Source organism: Drosophila simulans, chromosome 3R (genome assembly GCF_016746395.2).
Source record: "Drosophila simulans strain w501 chromosome 3R, Prin_Dsim_3.1, whole genome shotgun sequence".
Taxonomy (NCBI): Eukaryota; Metazoa; Arthropoda; class Insecta; order Diptera; family Drosophilidae; genus Drosophila; species Drosophila simulans.
This window is the reverse complement of record NC_052523.2, coordinates 24,650,740-24,675,366: the sequence shown is the minus strand read 5'-3', so window position 1 is coordinate 24,675,366 and position 24,627 is coordinate 24,650,740. Positions and strand designations below refer to the sequence as shown.

At 49.2% G+C, this 24,627-nt stretch overlaps 2 protein-coding genes across 8 annotated transcripts; both read left to right on the top strand.

The window, feature by feature from the left end:
- Positions 1-459: 459 nt before the first annotated feature.
- LOC6729930 (translation initiation factor IF-2, mitochondrial) lies at positions 460-3,038 on the top strand. 2 transcript variants are annotated; one of them, XM_016174528.3, is made up of 5 exons: positions 460-727; positions 832-952; positions 1,019-1,587; positions 1,641-2,060; positions 2,126-3,038. In XM_016174528.3, the coding sequence occupies exons 1-5, from the start codon at positions 581-583 to the stop codon at positions 2,957-2,959; spliced, it is 2,091 nt and encodes a 696-aa protein (XP_016036693.1). In that variant the 5' UTR covers positions 460-580; the 3' UTR covers positions 2,960-3,038. The 2 variants fall into 2 exon arrangements, with proteins under 2 accessions (XP_016036693.1, XP_039151210.1); XM_039295276.1 differs by having other exon boundaries at positions 588-727; positions 843-952.
- A 1,914-nt stretch (positions 3,039-4,952) lies between these two features.
- LOC6729929 (papilin) lies at positions 4,953-24,544 on the top strand. Of its 6 annotated transcripts, XM_039295272.2 has the most exons (18): positions 4,954-5,395; positions 13,626-13,686; positions 13,746-13,924; positions 14,066-15,094; positions 15,155-15,458; positions 15,515-19,106; positions 19,167-19,346; positions 19,630-19,800; positions 19,907-20,943; positions 21,000-21,183; positions 21,243-21,437; positions 21,520-21,690; positions 21,958-22,523; positions 22,586-22,736; positions 22,980-23,396; positions 23,513-23,671; positions 23,731-23,847; positions 23,906-24,544. In XM_039295272.2, exons 1-18 carry the CDS (start codon positions 5,373-5,375, stop codon positions 24,073-24,075), a joined length of 8,706 nt encoding a protein of 2,901 aa, XP_039151206.1. In that variant the 5' UTR covers positions 4,954-5,372; the 3' UTR covers positions 24,076-24,544. The 6 variants fall into 6 exon arrangements, with proteins under 6 accessions (XP_039151209.1, XP_039151206.1, XP_039151207.1 ...); XM_039295275.2 differs by lacking the exon at positions 22,980-23,396 and having other exon boundaries at positions 4,953-5,395; XM_039295273.2 differs by lacking the exon at positions 19,630-19,800.
- The last annotated feature ends 83 nt before the right edge of the window (positions 24,545-24,627 follow it).

Genomic DNA, 24,627 nt, shown 5'->3' with positions numbered 1-24,627 from the left:
AAAATCCTTTTACTTCTTACACTTTATTAGACATTTTAAGGCAGCGCCACCTTGTGGACTTATTTGGAAGTATGTGATTATCGCATACAAATCTTTAATAGTCAGTTTGGCAACTCTTGTCTTTTATAGTTATGACGATTGCAGCTCCCGGCATGTGTTAAGATCAAGGTGGCAACTGTGGAAATACTGTGAAAATTACATCGAAGTTTCATACAGTGTTAGATTTAAAATGAGATGTCAAAAATGAAAAAACAACGTTTGTGTTATTAACGTATTTTTTTTAATGGAAAGACAACTTTAATTTTAAATTACTCATTTTTTCTGTGTTTCTTATAATCTCTCTTAAGTATTAGTACACATATTTTGTAAGAAAAATATTAGTTTATTTTTCAGTTTTGTTTACTTCTTTCTGAATTGTATATCAATTTTAACACGCCCTCTAGGCGGCTAACAGGATGAATCGCAGCGCTGAAAAACAGCTGATTGGATTGTCAGTCCCTGGTATCAGTCAGCTGCTGCGTTACGCGACATCTAAAACATAAGCGAGATTCAATTAAAAATATAATATTATCTATAAAAAATGTTGCGGATCATAAATATAAGTCGACTTGGTAATACCCTCCACTTCAGCAGAGCAGTCACACAATGGCAACTGCCACCGGCGTTTCAAAGGGAATTCCATGTGAGCGCCGCCAGCTTGAAACGCCGGAAAACAGCAGAGGAGAAGGTAGGTTTTAGAGCCACTATGCCAATGTCAAACTGTAAGCGGGAAAACTTGAATCTCTTGATAATCCCCTTGATCCCAGAGGACACACTCACTAATTGATTTAGAAATCCCCAAGAATTATAGAGTACTCCCCCAAGAAGTTGCAAACGGCGGCCGGAGGCGCCTCAAACATCTGGAAGCATATGACCGTGGCCCAATTGGCGAAGGAACTGGAAAGGCCACTGGGTAAACATTCCATCCACTGGTTATATCTTATTTTATTGAAGGAACTTTTGACCATTTATCTTCCAGATGATGTTCAGGAGGCCATGCTATATGTCAAGGGCGCTGACAACATTGAACCCGCTTTTAAGCTTGCAGACCTCAAAATCATCCAGGAGATAGCCAAGAAACTGGGTGCCAAAACACGGGTGGTGGCCACACCCGAAGAATCAAACACAGATGAGCAAAAGGAACGCGATGTGGCACCCAGGCCGCCAGCTGCTCCAGAGCTCCTGCAGCCCCGTCCGCCTGTAGTGACAGTAATGGGCCACGTGGATCATGGCAAGACCACGCTCCTGGATTCCCTGCGAGGTGCTGATGTTGCTGCCGGCGAGGCTGGCGGAATTACCCAGCACATAGGCGCCTTTACCGTCACCTTGGAGAACGGAGAACGTGTCACGTTTCTGGATACACCAGGACATGCTGCCTTTAGCGCGATGAGAGCTCGTGGAGCTGTTGCCACGGACATAATTGTCCTTGTGGTGGCCGCAGAAGATGGCGTAATGGCGCAGACACGTGAAGTCATCCAGCTGGCGAAGGAAGCTCAAGTTCCTATTATCGTAGCGCTCAACAAAATTGATAAGCCAGAGGCTAATATTGTAAGTTATAAAGAAGGTTTTAAAAAACACGCCTATCACCCCATTCATTTCAGGAAAAAAGTAAACGAGAGCTAGCGCAAATGGGGCTTGCTCTCGAGGAGCACGGTGGTGATGTACAAGTGATTCCGATCTCAGCCCTCAAGGGCACCAACCTTCAACTTCTGGCCGAGGCTGTCAGCACACAGGCCACCCTAATGGGACTTAAAGCAGATCCCACTGGTCTTGTTGAGGGAATTGTAGTGGAATCAAAGACCGATCCCCGTCGTGGCAAACTATCGACAGCCATCGTCTCCCGCGGAACTCTTCGTAAAGGTTCTGTGTTACTAAGTGGCTTAGCTCACGCCAAGGTGCGAGGTCTCTTCGATCATAATGGCCAGCCTTTGAGCGAAGCCCCACCAGGCACACCAGTGGAGATTCTGGGCTGGCGGGAGCTGCCGCTCGCTGGTGATCTCATACTCGAGGTGGAAACGGAGGTAGATTTAGTGCAGCATTTCATTTATATTCATAATACAATAATAAGTGCCATCTCTGCGATTAGAAAAAAGCCCACGCCGTGCTGAAGTACCGCGAACACGAGTCCCAGCAGGAGAAGATCGAGTCGAGCAGTGATGAAATCCGCAAGAAGGAGGAGGAGCACCAGGCCAAGTATAGAGCTGAGCGAGAAGCCCGTCGACTGGCCGGACGCTTCCGGATGCGCGGTGGCCAGCGTGTCAAACAGGTGGATGAAAACGAGGGCAAGCCTCGGGTTAGTGTCATTATCAAGGGCGATGTGCATGGCTCAGTGGAGGCCATACTTGATGTGCTAGAGACCTATAACAGCAACGAGAGCTGCCGCCTGGACATCGTGCACTATGGCGTGGGAAATGTGACCGAGGGCGATCTCGAGCTGGCCAAGGCTTTCGATGCTATTATCTATGCCTTTGCAGTGGAGACTCCCCAGCTGAAAGCTGCCAAAGAAGTGAACATACGAAGCTACAACATCATCTACCGTCTAATCGACGATCTTAAGGAGCAACTGAGCAGTAAGTTGCCTCCAGTGGAAGTGGAGGAGGTTCTGGGCGAGGCCAATGTCCTGCAAAACTTCCTCATCAACGAGGGTCGCAAGGAAGTTCCCGTGGCGGGCTGTCGTTGCACGAAGGGAGTGCTGAAGAAGTCCCAAAAGTTCCGCCTGCTGCGTGATGGAGAGGTTGTCTACGATGGCCCCCTGGATTCAATGCGACATCTGAAGAATGAAGTGGATACCATCAAGAAGGACGTGGAGTGCGGACTACGCTTCAGAGACACCAAGGTGCTGCCCCAGGCCGGCGATATACTGCAGTGCTACACCACGAAAATGGAGGCCCAGCAAACGGACTGGGATCCAGGTTTCTAGTTTGTATGCGCTGCCAAATCTGCCTTGTTATCGTCTTGTAATCTATAGTTCTCTATTATATACTGTTTATATAAAACAATCCACTATCCGACTTCCTGTTGATCCCACTGCTGCCGCTGTTGCCGTTGCTGCCACCCTTCACCCACATACTTAGGCGTTTAGGATACCGATATAGAGTGGCAGCGGAACTGGCCGATGATAAGGGAGACGTTCTAGCATCGAGAGCGACAGCGGGAGAAGCGCCCCTGTCCCAGAGACGGAAGCTGTTCTAAATGGGTCATCGCCATGCTAATTGGAGTTCACCCAAACCAAGGCGGTGTCCGTAGCCCCATATCGACTGGTAGAGATAGCAGGCTTCCGCCGCGGAGCCAATTAGAACTTGGTCCTATATTCATGAATGGATGCTTTTTATATCAAGCCCGCGCCTCTGCATATATGTTTGCGAATTTCTATAATATCAAGCGCGTTCCCTGTATCGCCAGTGGCCAGTTTGCCTTGAAATGTGGATAATTCATTTCTGCGACTTATTAGCTAACTGGAGGCGACTTTCCCTGGCCGACTGCTGATAAGGGGAGTGTAAAAATAACTGTAACATCAGTCTTATATAATTATGCTCAAGGACTTTTATAACCGCACACACTTTATTCGGGTTTTCGGCTTAAAATTGTAAATCAGCGAGGAAGAACTATTTTTGGCGGAAATATGACTTGTGGTTGACATAATCTCGTTGTATTTAAACCACTCATATTTGTAAGTAGAAGCTTCCTGCCATGAACCAAAAAAAAAACTTGGAGCTATCAAAATAATATTTTGATAGTGTGAGCGATGATTTACTTGTAAAACTCGAAATCCTTATCGCATTTGGCTGTTACCATGCTAAAGTTTTAGTTTTTTCAAAGCAATCCAGATAAATTGTCTATGTTGTCAAGCAAATTTTGTTAGAAATTTGTTTTTGTTGCATATACATGAAAGTTTGATGATATTTAAAGTTCTATTATATTATAGTAGAGCTCCCACACATTTTTCGGCTCTATAATATCAGGTCTCGTATTTTTTCGGCGGAAATTTGAGTTTCGGTTGAGATTTGAGTGCTGGATATAAACTATATATAGAACCCCGAGCTAAGCGGAATGCGGAAATTATCGCTCAGGCTTCGGGTTTTTCTAGACGGGCGAATTTCATGAATGAACTTATCAAATTTCGTGAAATCGATGCTGCGAATAACTAATATGCTGCACCAATGACGCTCTTGCAATGCCAGACTGCAATTTATCCCACACCAGAACGGATGCCTAAATTTGTCTGTGAAATGGGCGAGCAAATCAGAGTAAACACATCGCACATGTGTTTGCCAGTGGCAATTAGAGTGAAATTGAGCTGCATTCGGGGTTATGACGAGTCAGGATCACTGGCCAAAGGATGTCGACATGTGTTGGCAGGGGCGGCTCATTAGTACCGCCGCTTGATCTTGACAGGCACGGCAAGAGCAATGCGAGTGCTGCATGTGGTGGTCGAGGGCAGGGCCACTAAATCACTTGCCAACTTCGGATCGGATCGTATCGTATCGCATCGCATCGCTCCTCACACACGTGCAACGCATAAAGATCAGCGAGAGTCGCCGGGGAACCAGTTGTTACAAAGACTGCAAAAAAAAAAACCGAACTCGAGTCGACTTTAGTCTCTAGTGGGGGCCGGTTGGCAAAGGATCACTAATGCAGCGTGCATAAACTGAGTAGATTTATATATGCCCCAAGAAGCCCTAGCGACAAGATTGGGTGCTGGGCCATATAGGCTCATCTAGAGACCCCTTCAATTTGGGAGCGCGAGATTAGAAGGGGCGGAAGCCGTCCTTTGTGGCGCTATCGCTGCAGAAAAGAAGCTATGGCTATGGCTACAGCTATATAGCTTGGGTGCCACGATTATCGGGCTGCTGCTTCCGATCCGCTGCTCTGCTCTGCTCTTGCTTTGCTGCTTTTGCTTTGCTGCTTTTGCTTTTGCTCTGCTGCGGCTTTTGTGTGGCACAGAATTAGAGCGATCGCATGCGAGCGACTCGATCAGTTGCTGGCGTGCCGTCAAACCCTGCGGATGTGTTCCGAATCGAGGCGGATACTTCGACTCCGACTTTGACTCTTAGGATAGTGCGCGATCGATCGACCGGATATATCCTGCGGCAATGCGCAGGCGCAAAGTGCCGAGTGAATTCTGATTTCAAGTGACAACTCTGTGCCAGATAATTAAAACTCAAGTGGTGCTCCACTCAAGTGCTAGCCACTCTGCAGGGACAAGGAACGACACAGAAAGATACAAAATAAATAGATATATATTTATACATATATATACTATTCGAGTGGGTGAGAAACGCGAAAAGTGAGGCGACGCTTATTGTGCTGTCCTGCCAGCAAGGAGCCACAAAATGGATTTATCGAGGCGGTTGTGGTAAGCATCCGACAAACATGTATCCATATCCATCCAAACGCGACTGATGCGGCACTGCAATCCCTGAAATTGATTCCCTTTGTGTTGCTAGCAAATTACTGTGTCAATTGGAATTTTAATTCCGTTTGAACTACATGGGCAAACACTTGACACGGGTCTCCTCCTCGCCTGAGTTCTCATCCTGCCTTCCAGTTGTCCTTTCACATGTGCGGATGTGGATGTAGCTGTGGATGTGGGCGTATCCTGGCTACGTGCTCGCTGTGCAACAGGCGGTGCTCCTGTTTCTGCTCCTGTTCCTCGATGTTGACACTGCGCGCGACTGCCATTATCCTGGCCAGCATTTTGTTTGCATGCCAAATTACATTGCCAACTTAATTGAAGTTTGTTAATGAAAATTGCAACATTTTTCAAAGCGTTTTCCCAGCCCGCCCCTAATGTGCTTTAGTTTGTATTTGTGTGAGTTCTGATTGCCGTGTTTCCATTAGCAATTAAGCTTTGGAAGCTGTATTAAAAATTATGGCCTTCATGGAGGGAATGCGTATCCTTTTCAAGGAATTCAAAATGAAATTAAAACAATTAAACAACGTATAGTCCAGCTAATTTGGTTGGGCAGGGCCGATTGCAATTCCAACCACAATCAATTTCGCTTTTAACATCTCAATTTCCGGCATCACGATCTTACTTCAAACAGCCAGATCGGTGGTTCTCCACCCACTGTCCCAGAAATTGTGCCATTACCTCACCTGCAACTCATCGACAGGTCTTTCTGTTTCTTCACCGAAATGTGTGTGCGATTCGAACCCCTTCCCTGGAAAAAGAAACGAAGAAATCAAATCAAATTTTCAAATGGAAATGTAAATATTTATCCCAAAGAGTTGCGTTCGTAGGTGAAGTGCGTGTGCTTTGAAGTGCCCTCATCCCTGCCCACAAGAAGGTAGGGAAAACAAGGTGAGATGCTCGGACAGGCCAACAGATACTTGCGGAGCAGCTCGGAGGTCGGTTCAAAGTTGACTCCATGGCAGCCATGAGTCTAGCGATCTCACGCACATGCTGGACATCCCTATCTTGGCCATAATCTCCACCCGAGGCGGTTCTTCGCTGACCACAAGCGTTGCGTGCGTTTTATTTTTGGCCAGAGTCATAAAGTCCGACACCGTCACATAAAAGCCCAGAAACTTGTTCCTCGGCCAACTGGCAGTTAGCGCATCCATTCGTCAAGTTCTTTAGAGTTTTTCGCGAAAACTGTGCGTTAGCCACTTGAAAGCAAAAAATCTCTATCTCTTTGTCAACGGCGGGAAAATGGGAAAAACTATAGATTTCGGAATGAAAATGTGGCCACCACATGACCCATGTTGGCCAGAGCTTGGGGACATGTGTGTGGCTAATCACAATTCACAGGAAATCATATCATAGTTTTTCCTGCCTCAATTTCCCAATGTTTTTTAGTTGAATTAATGGAAAAGTTCTTGAGAATACATTGCTTGAAAATCTTCTCGAGTAGGGTATCTGATCACTTGGCTAGCCAAAACAAAAAATCCAAGCCCCCAAACGGGTCAACATACCTAAGACCATCATTATGTCTGTAGTTTAATGGCACAAACTAAACGTTTTAACGCACTCGGTAAATCAGTAACCGAGTATCTTGTAGGTTGTATCTCGCCTGTGTGTGGCCATTAAGTGGCCAAAATATACATTACATTAAGCGAAAATCTGTGGCTCGTGACGTCTTTGAACTTGACTCCAGTTGACGCTGTTGGAGGCTCTCTTGAAGTCTCTTCAGAAGAGACGAAAAATTCCATCATACCTTTTCGTCTTTCTGTGGAAATTAGGATGCTCAGATCTTGTGTACTCAATGAAAATTCCCAATCTAAATATAAGACTCTACCTATGCTGATATATAGCAATGTTTGTTATGTTTTAAGTATAATATTCCGCGGAAAACACTAAATTCCGCTGGGCAGCAGGAAAATGGATGCAACAAGAAAAACACGTACCCAATCCAATTGCCCACACATAGTTGCTGGGCCAAATTGTTTATTGAGTGTGATCTGTGCGAGAGCCGCAACTATAAACAGTGAATTTCCAAAATATATGCTTTTGAAATGAAACACGCAGAGCCAGTTGCCTTGAAACTCGGAATATCATCATGCACACACGAGTTTCGAGTCGAGAGTAAACACTCGAATTGCATAATTGATCCTTAATGGCTATAAATAAATCAGAAATCCAAATGTTGATCTAGCAAAGTGGCTGCTTCTCTGCCGCGAAGTGTGCAAATTCAGTAAAAGCAAAATCCACGCCCGGATATGGCATGTGGGTATGGACTTCTCCAGAATATCGAATGATGCGGCAAATGAGCTGCAAATTATGATGAACAAACGCCCCCCTTGTTGTTGCACTTGCAACTTGCTGCAATCCTGTGGATCAGTTCATGCCTATTCCACGCCTCACTGGCCTCCCAAGTTCATGGCGGCGATGTTGCACGCTGCATTTGCCACATCTGCTCTGGATGGGGTATGGATGGGATGGACCCCCAATGGCACGGTTAATGGTTTCGCGACCGATCTGCACATCGCTTTCCCATGACTTAATGTCTTATGCTTAATTAAGCAAAGGCTGCCGACTGGGTGGCGTTTAATTATTCCAACTCCTCCATCCGAATCAAGTGTGTGAGTGGCAAATAGCTTAAGAGCCATTGTTAATGTTTGCCCCGCCACGAACACACACACGCACACACGAGTGGAGTGTATGGACACACACAATCGGATCGATCGGATGAGGTCGTCGCTCCCTGGCAACGCGGAAGATAAAAAGGATGCCCCAAAATATGCCGCCGCAGAAATTGCACAAGATACAAAATACTATATACAGACAGCAGAATAAAAACGGAGGAGCCAACCGCCATGGCACGACTGCAAAAATATCCAAAAATTGTGCAGATCCAACCAGGAGGCAACCGGCAACCGGCAAACGATGCGTCACATGCAGTAAAATGTGCCTAAAAAGTTCTGTCTGTCTGAGGAGCCAGAAAACCAGAAAAGTAGGGACAGCATCAGCATCAACAAGTGAAATATATTCGCCGCCAGGCAAAAGCCAAAAACCAAAAAAGAGCGCAAAAAAAGGGGGAATATATAAAAACCCATAAAAATGTTTTGGCGGACGACAGGCGACGATCGGTTTGCTGGGTGTTCTTGGGAAACGTGATGCGCATCTTGATGACAGCAAATGAAGCGAAATGCAGACCCGACTATCAGCCCTTTCTGGGGGTCAGGGACGCAGCCCTTTTACCACTTCCGATGGTCCGGCTGTTTAGCAAATACCTCGGAGGAATCTGCAAGACTCAAGGAACCCACTGACAAGTACTGGAACGATGAGCTAACCCGTAATTGCGCTATAAATCAATGTCTGCTCCACATTTTATGCGTCAGGTAGTCAGGTAATCGTACTGGCCAACATGATGGCATTTAAGCCAATTTGATTTGAAGGCTATTGTGAATAAGTGAAATTGGGAGTTGGTCATTGTTTATTTTAGATTTCTTCGAGGAAACAAACAGGCTGTTGAAATTCAGACAGATATTTCTATTTAGCATAAGTAATGGGCAATTCAATTGCTAGAGCAGAAAGAATGATCTGACATAACTAAAAATTCTATAAAAAGTAGCCTTCCCAAAATAGTTTTGGTTTGCTCAAGAATTCCACCATTTATTTACTTTTTCCTTAGTTTATTAGTTCCCCGCTAATTAAGTGCTGAAATATGCCAGCTCATTTGGCATCCTGTGAGCGCACCGTTGTGTGTTTTTTATCGCAAGTCGGCGCTAAAATGTTTACACAGAGGCCTGATTAATAATCCCCCACTGGCTGGGATGGGTTCAAAGTTCGAGGAGGTGCAAAAGTGTATGTTTCCCTAGAAACCATTTCCCCCTGTTTCCCATTTCGAGTGCTATTAGCCATAAGTGAAGTCAAGCAGCTTGTTGCAATCTCGGGCCGAATGAGTTGGGCAAATAGAAAATTGCCAATGCTCGTGGGGCTTGGTGGAGGTGGAGATGTGGGGCTGTGGGTATGTGAGGATGGGAAGTCGCGACAGCGGCGTTATGATGCCTCTAATTAGCTGCACAGCACTGTTGATTCTCCGGAGGAGGTCGCTTCTGGTGGCTCCCGCGACATGGTCATAAAGATTTGTTTGCCCGTCGAACATTTAGCCGCCGCCGTTGACAGCGGGGGAAATTTATGGGTCAGTAAGTTGGCAAAGTGAAACGCATAGTGAAATCTCTTTCCCTTTTATTTTTCTCAGGCCCAGTCTTGGTGAACTGGGCTTAAATGCGCATTCTGTTTGCTCATTTGCACTGCTCGTTTGGTCAAATGCGTGGCAAATATTTCATTAGGCATTTGGGCAAACTTTGTTGTGCCTCTCAACGTTCAACATTTGCTGCTGCTGCAACATTGTAGCAGTGCAGCACTAAATTTGGTAAAATGTTGCATAATCCCTGTGCATTTCGCAAACACTTGGGGGCAAAGGCGTATGTTTATTATTTTCACTACTCAATTAAGTTAAATTAATTTCGAAATTGATAATTGCTCGGACAGGCTGGGTGCAAGTGTTTGGCTGCCAGTCAAAATGGCAGCAGCACAAGTGGAGCTGGGGCTTCCATTCCCCGCCAGAGCGGAGGATGTCGCTCCGTCTCCATACCCATCTCCACTGTGTCTCTGTGTGCGTTGCTTTATGCAAATGCAATTAAAATTTCAACAATGCAAACATTTACTTCCGTTGCAACAAATGTCGTCGCTCCGCCAGCCTTCTGCCCGCATCTTCTTCATAGAGACATCATCATCATCATCGTGGGAGCTTCGGCAGCAGCAGCAGGAGCACCATCATCGCATTTACCTGGCCACACCTCAGCCGCAATTTGGCGTTTTGCATTAGAGTCTGCTTGTCTTGTGATAATTGTATGACTATGTAATTGTATTTGAACAAACGGGTGTCACACACTCGCACGCACCCTTCCGACTAATGAGGTGGATACCTGTGCAATAATTGCTGCCTGGTATTTTGCGGCCAAATAAAACGCACTAACGAAGCTGATTAGGACTTACTGCCTGGATCGATCTTGGGTGGAAAAAGGCAGTGGATTAAGTACACAAGGAAATACTTGGTACACACGTTGGAATTTAGTCATATATTCTATTGTATGCCTATACAGTATATAAAGTATTCTCTCTGTGTAGGAGGTGGGTGCACTTGTACGCATTTTCCGTTGGCTGCAATTAAATCAGTTGCCTGCAACATCGAATTCCTTTCGTTCCTCACAATCAACATAAAAAAACGAAAAAAGGGGCCAGCAGAAGTCAAACGGTTGCAGCTGGGCGAACTGGGGCCATGGGCATTCCATCTTCATCAAAGGGCCCCGGGATCTGCAGAGGCAGGCAGCTGCGGAATCGGAATCCTCATGGATGCAGCTCGCATATTGCATGCCCCACCGCCAATTGATTAACTCCAGCTAGTTGTTTCCCCGATCAATTGGCATGGGAAAGGCCCGAAGAATCGAATCTAGTGGGTGGTTGCGATTGAAGTGCGGGGAATTCTACTAACTCGACCTCGCGGATGAGTCATGTAAACAAATCCAACGTCAGTTCCCGATGGGCAGGTGTGAGAGCTGCTCGAAATTTATGTGTGTTTTTGCGGCACTTGTTTGGATTTCGGCTTGCCACATAATATTTTTTTCGGTTCGCTTTTCAGATTTAGATTACTTTTGGTTGCCCCAAAATTAGCTGTAATTTGTTGTCGGTCTTGAGATTGGCGGCTAAGTGCGCGCACTTGTGGAGTAAGTGCCGCTGATAGTGTTGTTCTTACGGCTCATTAGCAGGCGCTTTATTTACGATGGTCATTGCAACATTTTACATGGAAAGATATCTGTTTGGAGTACCTACATTCTTGAAACACTTTCTTTCACTGAAACGAAAATCGTATCTGTATCTTAATACTTGCAATCTGTATATGAAAACTCAATACTTGAATGTATCAATCTGTTTCCATCATACTATAGTATATAAAATAAATATATTTCTCCCAGTGCATTACGCATTCTATGCCAGAATGCACTTGTTGCGTGGAAGGCATTTGAAAGCAATTACACGATCGTGAATATATCTCTGGCATGGACGCGGAGTGAATATCTTTTAGCTACTCGGTCTGGAGAGAGCGTATCTATATCTGTGGCCTGGATTTGCATCCATGCTGCAGTTGTTCAAGTTGACTGATAATGTCTGCAATTGTGTAGCTGAAAAGGGAGCATTTCCCTGCACTCTCACTGCATCTATGCAGTGATTGCCAGGGCCCCTTAAAGTATTATCACCGCTTAGAGCCGCTATCCGAAACCCAAATGCCTTTGTAATGCGGCGCACAATGAACAATGGACTGCTATTGTGGGACCGTTTCTGGCCAGAAAGATGGAAGGCCAGAAAGGCATTGCGACCCGATAATTGGCCCCCTTAGAGGCGCAGCTTTGATCTCGCCAGCCAACTAAATCCTGGTCACAAAGCTAAATGGGGTCAGGGATTGGAGAAGGCCCACCATCCGGCATTAATCTGGTATTATATAGTACACCGTATTTGTGTAAAGTTCCCGCCCCCGAACTTAGCATTTCCTGCAGACTTATTTGACGTTTCTGTGGCGGCATTTCGGTGGTTCACATGACATGTGTAACTTATTTGACGATTGCGCCAACTGTTTGTGCTAGTGTCACGTGGCTTCCGCCACATGTGGCAATAACAATGTTATTCCCATTCCCATTTCCCCGCACCCGACCAAACAAAATATCTGGGGGTCCGAGGATTTTGCGTAATCAGCAGACGCGTATGAAATCGAAATCGAGAAGTGCGCTCTTGCGGTTTTTGCCAGCTCATCGGTTTCCTTGGAACTGCCCAATTAATGGAGTTGGTCCTGGTTTTGGTTCTGGTCCTGGTTTGGCGGGTATCTTAGTGTCGTGGTGTCCTGTTTGCATGACGCAATGGCTGAGAAGAAGGCGACTGGGCGACGCCGCCCCTGCTCAATGGACTGTGAAATGTGTGCCGTTGTCGGTTTGCCATTTGCCTTCCGTTGTCCTTGCCAAAGCAATAGGTGTCCTGGCATTGGTTTCAAAAGGGAAATGCGCTCAAATTGCATTAAAATGCCAACACAGAAGCATAAAAATTATGGCCACACTTGGCGCCCAGCCCTCTGCTGCTCTCGGCTGTCATAAGCAGCACGCCTGCTGCGGCAGGACTCCCGAATCCAAGGACCCAGGCACCAAGGCATGTCCTTCGTAGCCAGGAGGACAGAATTACAGAGGGCAGGAGGCGAGCGCCATCAGTCGGAGGCGTCCAAGCGTAACAAACCGAGCGGCTCCCTGCACGCAGCAGCGTCAGAAATTAAATTGGCAAGCCCCCAACAAGAAAGCGCTGGGATGCAGTGCAGCAAACGTTGCCTGCAACATTGAACGCCTTTGACATATTCACGCAACTTGTCCTCGGGGCGCAACGACATCCTCCTCCGTGGAGCAACTTCCTTGAAGAAGTCAGATTCTGCGGCGTCGAATTGTCTGCGGCATAATCGTATATTCTCCCTGGCTTCGGTACTTATTATTTGCTTGGTTCTGCGCTTCTTTCTGGTTCTTTCGTTTTGGCAAATCGGCAGGAAGCCCTGCTAAATTATGTCTTGTTTATGTGGCATTGCATATTTATGGTCCGTGCGCGCGGCGCATAATAAAAAAATGTTACCGAAGAAATTGCAAATTTTACTTGACCAAGTCCCATTCTTTTCGCCATCCAGTGGTAAGGGATCCACCGCCTATCCCGCCACAGATTTAGCCGCAAAAACAAGTTCAATGTTTGCTTGCTCTGGCCAGTGAGCATAAACAAGTTCATCATGTTGTCGCCGCGAAGCCCCACAAAAGTTTGTTTGTGCCCCTTCGCTGGACGCAGACCCAAGTCTTTTGAGAAAGTCCCAGTCGAAGTTGGTGACTCCCCCGCCAGCCAGCCAACCAGCCAGAGAGAGCCACCCAGCCTGTTGCTCCTCTAATGAGTCTGAGCACTCGTGTGTCCACAGGCATGCGGAGAAGTCAACAAATACATGGCTATATATGTGCAACAAGTCAACACGTGACTTCGGTCCCATGATTTTAATGAATGGTCGAGTTGGGCGAGGTTATGTCTGGTGGCGTTTAATTAAATTGCCTCCTTCGCTCTCCATTTGCAGCTCAACTGCCTTGGTAGCATTCATTGTTCTGGCCGGCATTCATGATTCCCAGAGCAGATTCGTAAGTATGCAGAGGATATCCTGAGGGACTTACGACTAATCCACTTAGCCCTTTTCCAGCCTGGACTCAGACAAAAAAGACAATATGGGGCGAACATGTACTTGCCGGAGAGCTCGGTGACGCCCGGTGGCGAGGGTAACGATCCCGATGAGTGGACACCATGGAGCTCGCCCTCGGACTGTTCCAGGACCTGCGGCGGTGGAGTGTCCTACCAGACTCGGGAGTGCCTGCGAAGAGAGTGAGTATACAAGACCTGCCGTACAATAAAGCAACCCTATTCAATCCCTATCATAGCCAAATATTATAATAGGCAAGAGACCTCTAGATTGCCTATGTATAAATACTTTTTAAATCTCTTACATCTCTTACCATTCCACAGTGATCGTGGCGAGGCAGTCTGCAGTGGAGGCAGTCGCCGTTACTTCTCCTGCAACACTCAAGACTGTCCGGAGGAGGAATCCGACTTCCGGGCGCAGCAGTGCTCCCGCTTCGACAGACAGCAGTTCGATGGAGTCTACTACGAGTGGGTGCCGTACACGAATGCGCCCAATCCCTGCGAGCTGAACTGTATGCCCAAGGGCGAGCGGTTCTACTACCGTCAGCGGGAGAAGGTGGTGGACGGAACCCGCTGCAACGACAAGGATCTCGACGTGTGCGTAAACGGGGAGTGCATGCCGGTGGGCTGTGACATGATGCTGGGCAGCGATGCCAAGGAGGACAAGTGCCGAAAGTGTGGCGGTGATGGCAGCACCTGCAAGACCATTCGCAACACCATAACCACGAAGGATCTGGCTCCTGGATACAACGACTTGCTGCTCCTTCCAGAGGGAGCCACCAACATTCGTATCGAGGAGACGGTGCCCTCTAGCAATTACCTGGCCTGCCGGAACCACAGTGGGCACTACTACCTGAACGGCGATTGGCGCATCGACTTCCCACGCCCCATGTTCTTCGCGAACTCGTGGTGGAACTACCAACGGAAGCCAATGGGCTTCGCCGCTCCCGACCAACTGACCTGCAGCGGTCCGATCTCGGAGAGCCTCTTTATAGTTATGTTGGTGCAGGAGAAGAACATCAGCCTCGACTACGAGTACAGCATTCCGGAGAGCCTTAGTCACTCGCAGCAGGATACGCACACGTGGACGCATCACCAGTTCAATGCCTGCAGTGCTTCCTGCGGCGGTGGCACTCAGAGTCGAAAGGTCACCTGCAACAACCGCATCACTTTGGCGGAAGTCAATCCATCGCTGTGCGACCAAAAGTCCAAGCCAGTGGAGGAACAGGCTTGCGGCACGGAACCGTGTGCACCACACTGGGTAGAGGGAGAGTGGTCCAAGTGCTCCAAGGGCTGCGGGTCCGATGGCTTCCAAAACAGGAGCATCACCTGCGAGCGAATTTCCTCTTCGGGGTAAGTCTTTTTTTGAGTCACGAGGGATATATGATGAACAATAACGTGGGAACAATTTAGGGAGCATACAGTTGAAGAAGATGCCGTTTGTCTAAAGGAGGTGGGAAACAAGCCGGCCACCAAACAGGAGTGCAACCGCGATGTCAAGAACTGTCCCAAGTATCATCTGGGACCTTGGACGCCATGTGATAAGCTGTGCGGCGACGGAAAGCAGACGCGAAAGGTTACCTGCTTCATCGAGGAGAACGGTCACAAACGAGTCCTGCCCGAAGAAGATTGCGTGGAGGAGAAGCCGGAGACGGAGAAGTCCTGCCTCTTGACACCTTGTGAGGGCGTTGACTGGATAATCTCCCAATGGAGCGGCGTAAGTATTGTACTAATTTGGTATGTCATAAATTACTAAATTTCTGTGTATTTTAGTGCAATGCATGTGGTCAGAATACCGAAACACGTACAGCCATCTGTGGCAACAAGGAAGGTAAGGTGTATCCGGAGGAATTCTGTGAACCAGAGGTACCCACTCTATCCCGGCCGTGCAAGTCGCCCAAGTGCGAGGCACAATGGTTTTCCTCGGAGTGGAGCAAATGCTCTGCTCCTTGCGGAAAAGGTGTCAAATCTCGCATTGTCATTTGTGGGGAGTTTGATGGCAAGACGGTAACTCCAGCAGATGATGACTCTAAGTGCAACAAAGAAACGAAACCGGAATCAGAACAAGATTGCGAGGGCGAGGAGAAGGTTTGCCCCGGCCAATGGTTCACTGGACCTTGGGGAGAGTGTAGCAAGCTTTGTGATGGTGGAGAGCGAGTACGTGAGGTCCTGTGTCTTTCCAATGGAACCAAGTCAGTCAACTGCGATGAAGAAAAGGTCGAACCTCTATCTGAAACGTGTAACTCAGAAGCCTGCATTGAGGATGAGGTTTTTCCTTTTATCAGTGACGATGAGCCCATCGAGGATGATGAGGAGGATTGCGATGAAGATGGTATTGAGTTGATTAGCGATGGGTTGTCAGACGATGAAAAGAGCGAAGATGTCATCGACTTGGAAGGAACTGCAAAGACGGAAACTACGCCAGAGGATGAAGAACTTATGCAAAGTGACAGCCCGACACCATTTGATGAGTTTGAATCGACTGGTACCACATTTGAGGGATCGGGATATGATTCAGAATCAACCACCGACAGCGGCATTTCCACAGAAGGAAGCGGTGATGACGAAGAAACGTCTGAGGCTTCCACTGATTTGCCTAGCTCTACGGATTCCGAATCCACCTCCAGTGAATCTTCTTCCAGCGACTCGAGCTCTAGTATTTCCAGCGATGCAACTTCTGAAGCCCCAGCATCCTCAGTTTCCGATTCAAGCGACTCCACAGATGCATCTACAGAAACCACAGGAATTTCTGTAGACTCCACAGATGTCTCGAGCTCAACAGAAGCCTCTGCTTCGGAGTCGACTGATGTTTCAGGCGCATCAGATTCCACGGACTCCACCAATGCTTCCGACTCAACTTCTGAAAGCTCCACGGAAGCCTCAAGTTCCACAGATGACTCCACGGACTCTTCGGACAATTCTTCGAACGTTAGTGAGTCATCAACAGAGGCTTCTTCCTCATCCGTATCTGATTCTAGTGACAGTACTGATGGATCCACCGATGGCGCATCCAGTACAACAGAGAATTCATCAGACAGTACTTCTGATGCCCCTTCGGACTCAACAGCATCTTCAGATTCCACGGACTCTACTTCCGATCAGACAACTGATACTACTCCTGAATCATCGACTGATTCGACAGAATCGTCTACCCTGGACGCATCCTCAACTACAGATGCATCATCGACTATCGAATCTTCAACGGAGAGCTCAACAGATGGTTCTTCATCCACTTCAGACTCGGAATCAACCGAAACCACCGGGCTGTCCAGTGATGGATCCACTGGAACCACTGATGCAACTACTGCTACTTCTGACAGCAGTGACAGCACCACTGATGGATCAACTGATCAATCTACTGATGGTTCCTCTGATGCTTCAACTGATGGCTCAACCGAAGGCGCAAGCGAGGACACTACATTGTCCACGGAGTCCTCCGGATCAACTGAAAGCACCGACGCTAACGCCAGTGATGGTTCGACCACCGAGGGAAGTACCGTCGATGACCTGTCCAGTTCCACAAGCTCCGATGTTACATCTGATTCTACCATCACAGACTCATCATCTTCCACTGAAGTATCTGGTTCCACAGATTCATCTTCTTCCACAGATGGTTCCTCAACAGATGCTTCCTCCACTGAGGCTTCCTCTACCGATGTCACTGAGTCTACAGATAGTACTGTTAGTGGAGGTACCAGCGACACTACGGAAAGCGGTCCAACGGAGGAAAGTACTACCGAAGGCTCCACTGAAAGCACAACCGAAGGATCCACAGAAAGCACCCAGTCCACCGATCTGGACAGCACCACCAGTGATATCTGGAGCACCAGTGATAAGGATGAGGAATCGGAGAGCAGTACTCCTTACTCCTTTGATTCTGAAGTTACCAAGAGCAAGCCCCGTAAATGTAAGCCTAAGAAGAGTATCTGCGCTGCTTCCAAGTACGGCTGCTGTCCGAATGGTAAGTCCACTCCGAAGGGACCCTTTGACGAGGGTTGTCCCATTGCAAAGACTTGTGCGGATACAAAGTACGGTTGTTGCTTGGACGGAGTGTCTCCGGCTAAGGGCAAAAATAATAAGGGTTGTCCCAAGTCGCAGTGCGCTGAGACTCTCTTTGGCTGCTGCCCCGATAAATTCACCGCCGCCGATGGTGAGAATAATGAAGGTTGTCCAGAGACCACTACTGTGCCACCCACGACTACCACAGAGGAGTCACAGCCAGAGACAACTACTGAGATCGAAGGATCAGGCCAAGACTCAACGACACTTGAGCCAGACACCAAGAAGTCCTGCTCCTTCTCCGAATTTGGTTGCTGTCCCGATGCGGAAACATCCGCAAAGGGTCCTGATTTCGAGGGATGTGGTGTTGCGTCACCAGGTGCCAAGGGCTGCGCAGAGTCTGAGAACGGTTGCTGTCCGGATGGACAGACACCTGCAAGCGGTCCGAATGGCGAAGGTTGCTCTGGATGCACACGTGAGCGCTTTGGATGTTGTCCGGACTCCCAGACCCCGGCTCATGGTCCCAACAAGGAGGGTTGCTGCTTGGACACTGAGTTTGGCTGCTGCCCCGACAACATCTTGGCAGCGCGTGGTCCCAACAACGAGGGTTGCGAATGCCACTACACTCCTTATGGTTGCTGCCCGGACAACAAGTCAGCCGCAACTGGCTACAACCAGGAGGGATGCGCCTGCGAGACGACCCAGTATGGCTGCTGTCCCGACAAGATCACTGCCGCCAAGGGACCCAAGCACGAGGGCTGCCCTTGCGAGGCCACCCAGTTCGGATGCTGTCCTGATGGGCTCACCTTCGCCAAGGGTCCGCACCACCACGGATGCCACTGTACACAGACGGAGTTCAAGTGCTGCGACGACGAGAAGACCCCGGCCAAGGGCCCCAATGGCGAGGGCTGCACTTGTGTGGAGAGCAAGTTCGGTTGCTGTCCCGATGGAGTCACCAAGGCGACGGACGAGAAGTTCGGTGGATGCGAGAATGTCCAGGAGCCACCCCAAAAGGCCTGCGGCCTGCCAAAGGAGACGGGCACCTGCAACAACTACAGCGTCAAGTACTACTTCGACACATCCTACGGAGGATGCGCTCGCTTCTGGTACGGTGGCTGCGATGGCAACGACAACCGCTTCGAGAGCGAGGCCGAGTGCAAGGACACCTGCCAGGAGTACACCGGCAAGCACGTCTGCCTGCTGCCCAAGAGCGCAGGTCCCTGCACTGGCTTCACCAAGAAATGGTACTTCGATGTCGACCGCAACCGGTGCGAGGAGTTCCAGTACGGCGGATGCTACGGCACCAATAACCGCTTCGATAGCCTGGAACAGTGCCAGGGCACTTGCGCCGCCAGTGAGAATCTGCGTAAGTGGGCCTCTATTCCTGTCTTTAAGAGCCACGATTATCGACATTCTTCCACTGTAGCTACCTGTGAACAACCTGTGGAGAGCGGACCATGTGCCGGAAACTTCGAGCGTTGGTACTACGACAACGAGACGGACATCTGCCGACCCTTCACCTATGGTGGATGCAAGGGCAACAAGAACAACTATCCCACGGAACATGCCTGCAACTACAACTGCCGCCAGCCCGGCGTGCTTAAAGGTTTGAGATCTGATTTAGTATATGGTGGTGCCATGAATTGGGTAATGGGACTAGTTGTATGCAATATTTTGCTTGGGTTAATGAGTTATTTTAAGCTTAAGCCTCCTGGTTTTTCCTGGCTAACGGTATGTTCTTCCCAAACTTTCCTTCTCCCCCAAAAATTGCTTGGTTACTTTATTGTATGTGCATGATTGCTTGTTACTTGCTTTGCCGACTTTCCGAATCTGCACCCGCATCCGAATCTCCTCCTGCACCAAACACCTTCACCATCCCACAACCCCAGACCGCTGTGCGCTTCCTAAGCAAACTGGTGATTGCAGTGAAAAGCTGGCCAAGTGGCACTTCTCCGAGAATGAGAAGCGCTGCGTGCCCTTCTACTACACCGGTTGCGGTGGCAACAAGAACAACTTCCCGACCCTGGAGTCCTGCGAGGACCACTGCCCCCGCCAAGTTGGTAAGCTTTAAGTGTTGCCTGCTCCGAAGGCTTTCAATGTGTTCCTGTTTTCCGCTACCCAAACTCCCGCCCTACTGACACTCTTTCAATCCCTCAACCCAACTAGCTAAGGACATCTGTGAGATTCCGGCCGAGGTGGGCGAGTGTGCCAACTACGTTACCAGCTGGTACTACGACACCCAGGATCAGGCCTGTCGCCAGTTCTACTACGGCGGCTGTGGGGGCAACGAGAACCGCTTCTCCACCGAGGAGTCCTGTTTGGCACGTTGCGACCGCAAGCCCGAACCCACAACCACCACCCCTGCCCCTAGGCAGCAGGCCAGTAGCCAGGCCGTCTGTGACGAGGAACCCGCTCCAGGAGAATGTAGTAACTGGGTCCTCAAGTGGCACTTCGATCGGAAGGTTGGGGCTTGCCGTCAGTTCTACTATGGCAACTGTGGCGGCAATGGCAATCGCTTCGAGACAGAACACGATTGTCAGCAGCGTTGTCTTAGCCAAGAGCCTCCTGCCCCGACGCCTCCACGAGCACCTGCTCCAACCAGGCAGCCAGATCCAGCTCCTACTGTCCCTCAGTGCAGTCAGCCTGCTGATCCTGGGCAGTGCGACAAATGGGCGCTCCACTGGAACTACAACGAAACCGAGGGCCGTTGTCAGTCGTTCTACTACGGCGGATGTGGCGGCAATGATAACCGCTTCGCCACCGAGGAGGAGTGCTCTGCTCGCTGCTCTGTCAACATAGACACCCGCATTAGTGCCGATCCCGTGGAGCACGACACGTCCAAGTGCTTCTTGGCCTTCGAGTCGGGTAACTGCTACGACAACGTGACCCGCTGGTTCTACAACAGCGCGGAGGGACTCTGCGACGAGTTCGTCTACACGGGCTGCGGCGGTAATGCCAACAACTATGCCACCGAGGAGGAGTGCCAGAATGAGTGTAACGACGCCCAGACCACCTGTGCACTGCCTCCGGTCCGCGGACGATGCAGTGAACTCTCTCGGCGCTGGTACTTCGATGAGCGCAGCGGAGAATGCCACGAGTTTGAGTTCACCGGATGCCGGGGTAATCGCAACAACTTCGTGTCGCAGAGCGATTGCCTGAACTTCTGCATTGGGTTGACTGTAGTGGAGGAGCCTTCAGCGCCGGTTAGATTGTTCTCCTTTTCATGTGTCTTAATAATTATGCGAATATTATCTTACAGACCTATTCGGTTTGCGCCGAGCCTCCAGAGGCCGGCGAATGCGACAACCGCACCACCGCGTGGTTCTACGACAGCGAGAACATGGCCTGCACGGCCTTCACCTACACGGGATGCGGAGGCAATGGAAACCGCTTCGAGACCCGCGACCAGTGCGAACGGCAGTGCGGCGAGTTCAAGGGAGTGGGTAAGTTTGGGGCAGCCGGGCTGGGTACTTGTTTCAGATGCTATAATCTCTTGTGTCAGACGTTTGCAATGAACCGGTGACCACGGGTCCATGCACCGACTGGCAGACGAAGTACTACTTCAACACAGCGAGCCAGGCTTGCGAACCGTTCACCTATGGTGGATGCGATGGCACCGGCAACCGTTTCAGCGATTTGTTCGAGTGCCAGACAGTTTGCCTGGCCGGTCGTGAACCGAGAGTGGGCTCGGCTAAAGGTAACATATACAGCGGGCGGGTCTCGACTTGGGGGTCACCATGGAGTCGCTGGGCTAACTGGTTTTTCTCTTGCGTAAGTAGAAATCTGCATGCTGCCGGTGGCGACGGGCCGCTGCAATGGACCTTCGGTGCACGAGCGCCGTTGGTACTACGACGACGCTGCAGGAAACTGTGTGTCCTTCATATACGCCGGCTGCTCCGGCAACCAAAACAACTTCCGATCCTTCGAGGCATGCACGAACCAATGCCGACGTAAGCCCCACCTCCAGCCACTTATGCACCACAAAGCTCTGTGCACCACAGAGCTCACTGCACCTCAAATAGCACTCACCCACCCACAAATGCACCTTGCAATCTGCCCACACCCAAATCGCTTGTTCTCGTAGAAACTTTGAAGTAGCATCTGTAGTAGTTGCGTTAGTGCACCTTCACTAGACTTAAGTCTGCACGGGTTCTTGGGAGTGAAATGTCTCACTGAAAAAGCTCTCCTGGCTGACTCGCAATCCCCTTCTCTTGCAGCGGAACCCAACAAGCAGGACAACGAAATTGGACAAAATCCGTGCGATACCTTTGATGCCGAATGCCAGGAGCTTCGCTGTCCATACGGCGTTCGCCGTGTGGCTGCGCGATCCCAGCCAGAGTGCACGCAATGCATTTGCGAGAATCCGTGCGAGGGCTACAGTTGCCCGGAGGGCCAACAGTGTGCCATCGATGTGGCCAGTTCCGACGATCGCCAGTTTGCTCCAGTGTGTCGCGATATATATAAGCCAGGAGAGTGCCCGGCGCTGTCGGCCAATGCCAGTGGATGTGCCCGGGAATGCTACACCGATGCCGACTGCCGTGGGGACAACAAGTGCTGCAGCGACAGCTGCGGACAGCTGTGTGTGCATCCTGCTCGTCCAACTCAGCCGCCCAGGACTCAGGCTCCAGTGGTTTCCTATCCGGGCGATGCCAGAGCCGCTCTGGAACCCAAGGAGGCGCATGAGCTGGATGTCCAGACTGCCATCGGCGGCATAGCCGTGTTGCGCTGCTTCGCCACCGGCAATCCAGCCCCGAATATCACATGGTCGCTCAAGAACTTGGTGGTAAGCAATTGGGAGATTCCGCTTTTCCCATCCACCTGAATGCACTACTGTGTTCGTTACAGATCAACACGAACAAGGGACGATATGTGCTGACCGCCAACGGTGATCTGACCATTGTCCAAGTGCGTCAAACCGACGATGGCACCTACGTCTGCGTGGCCAGCAATGGTCTGGGAGAACCCGTGCGCCGTGAGGTCGCTCTCCAGGTTACAGGTGCGTTTCTAAGACCCTCTTCAATACATTTGTTTTTTTTTGTTATCCTGGTATGAATGCTAAGATTTCAATATAGACATAAGAAGGAAATGAATGAATCGGATTACCGATTCTGCTATTCCTATTATCCACTGATACTTTATACACTTTGGTGATGGCTATGTAACTAACTGCTTTATATTGAACACTTTGCGCATGTTGCCTGCTTTCCGTAATTGCTTGCTTGAATCTTGGTGGCGGTAGAACCCGTAAGTCAGCCCGCCTACATCTACGGAGACAAGAACGTTACCCAGATCGTGGAGTTGAACCGCCCGGCGGTGATCCGCTGTTCGGCCGGTGGCTTCCCCGAGCCGCATGTCAGCTGGTGGCGAAACGGACAGATGTTTGGCCTCAAGAACAACCTGATGGCCCGCGACTACTCGCTGGTCTTTAACTCGATCCAGTTGTCGGATCTTGGCCTCTACACCTGCGAGGTGTACAACCAGAGGCGTCCGGTCTCGCTGCGCGTCACTCTGAAGGCCGTGGGTCCTGTCCGGCCTCTGAGTCCAGAGGAGGAGCAATACATGCAGTATGTGCTCAATCCGGCTACCCGTCCTGTGACCCAGCGACCCAGCTATCCCTACCGACCCACCCGACCGGCCTATGTGCCAGAGCCCACAGGTAAGTACTGCACATTTGCATGTTATCGCTGGCCTGGCATTGTGTTGGATGTTTCTGTTTAGTAGTACGATCTGCCAACGAAAAACTAACCACTTACTTCATTACATGATTTATAGTTAATGTCCATGCCGTCTTGGCTCTGGAGCCGAAGAACAGCTACACCCCAGGATCCACCATTGTCATGAGCTGCTCCGTGCAGGGCTATCCAGAACCGAATGTCACATGGACCAAGGACGACGTGCCTCTCTACAACAACGAGCGGGTTCAAATTACCTGTAAGCAGTTATTTAATAATATCTCGATCTATTTAACTCAAAATCTTTTGTAACTGCAGACCAACCACATCGCCTGGTGCTGAGTGATGTCACACCCGCGGATTCGGGCAAGTACACTTGCCGGGCCAGCAATGCGTACACCTACGCCAATTCAGAAGCCAATGTGTCCATTCAATGTGAGTTTGGGGTATTAAAATCTCAGTCTTGGGGGTACTAATGTAGTTGTATTTCCAGCTGTTGTACCTGTGTCGCCCGAGTGCGTTGACAATCCGTACTTCGCCAACTGCAAGCTGATCGTCCAGGGCAGATACTGTTCCAATCCGTACTACACCAAGTTCTGCTGCCGATCCTGCACGTTGGCGGGCCAGGTAGCCACGCCTCCTCTGCATCCCAATGCGGTGTAATTCCACGGAGCGAGATAGAGCAGAGTAATTTTGTTTAGTTTTCGGATTGAATTGAGTTTAAACGCACCACACAAGAATAATTGGATCGACATTCGCGGACATCCCCATCATCCAAAAGCAGAGAGACCAAAAAAGCCAATCGTTGCTTAGCCATAGCCACCATATATATACCTACATATATATAGCCTACCGATCAAGAACGAACGAACTTCTATTGTAGTATTTTACTCTCTTCCAGGACAAAAGCAAATAGTATTAGTGATTTTATGTTTGTGTTCCTATTTATTCTTGATAACGAGTAACCTTAAATTCAATCGAGGAAAGAAAAGCGGCTAAAACGAATTTGCCTTCTACTTTTTAGTTTCTACGACATTTCTGTGCAACGAGTAAAGCATTTAAGCCTAAAAATCAGTAATTGTAAATAAATTAAAACTACATAATAAAGAGTGCATATGTATAAAAGATTCAACTCGGGGGATGGCCCACGGTTTGAAAATGCCACCCCATCTGGCAACGCTTTTGTGGCAAGGGGTTATTGATTTTCCTCAGTTT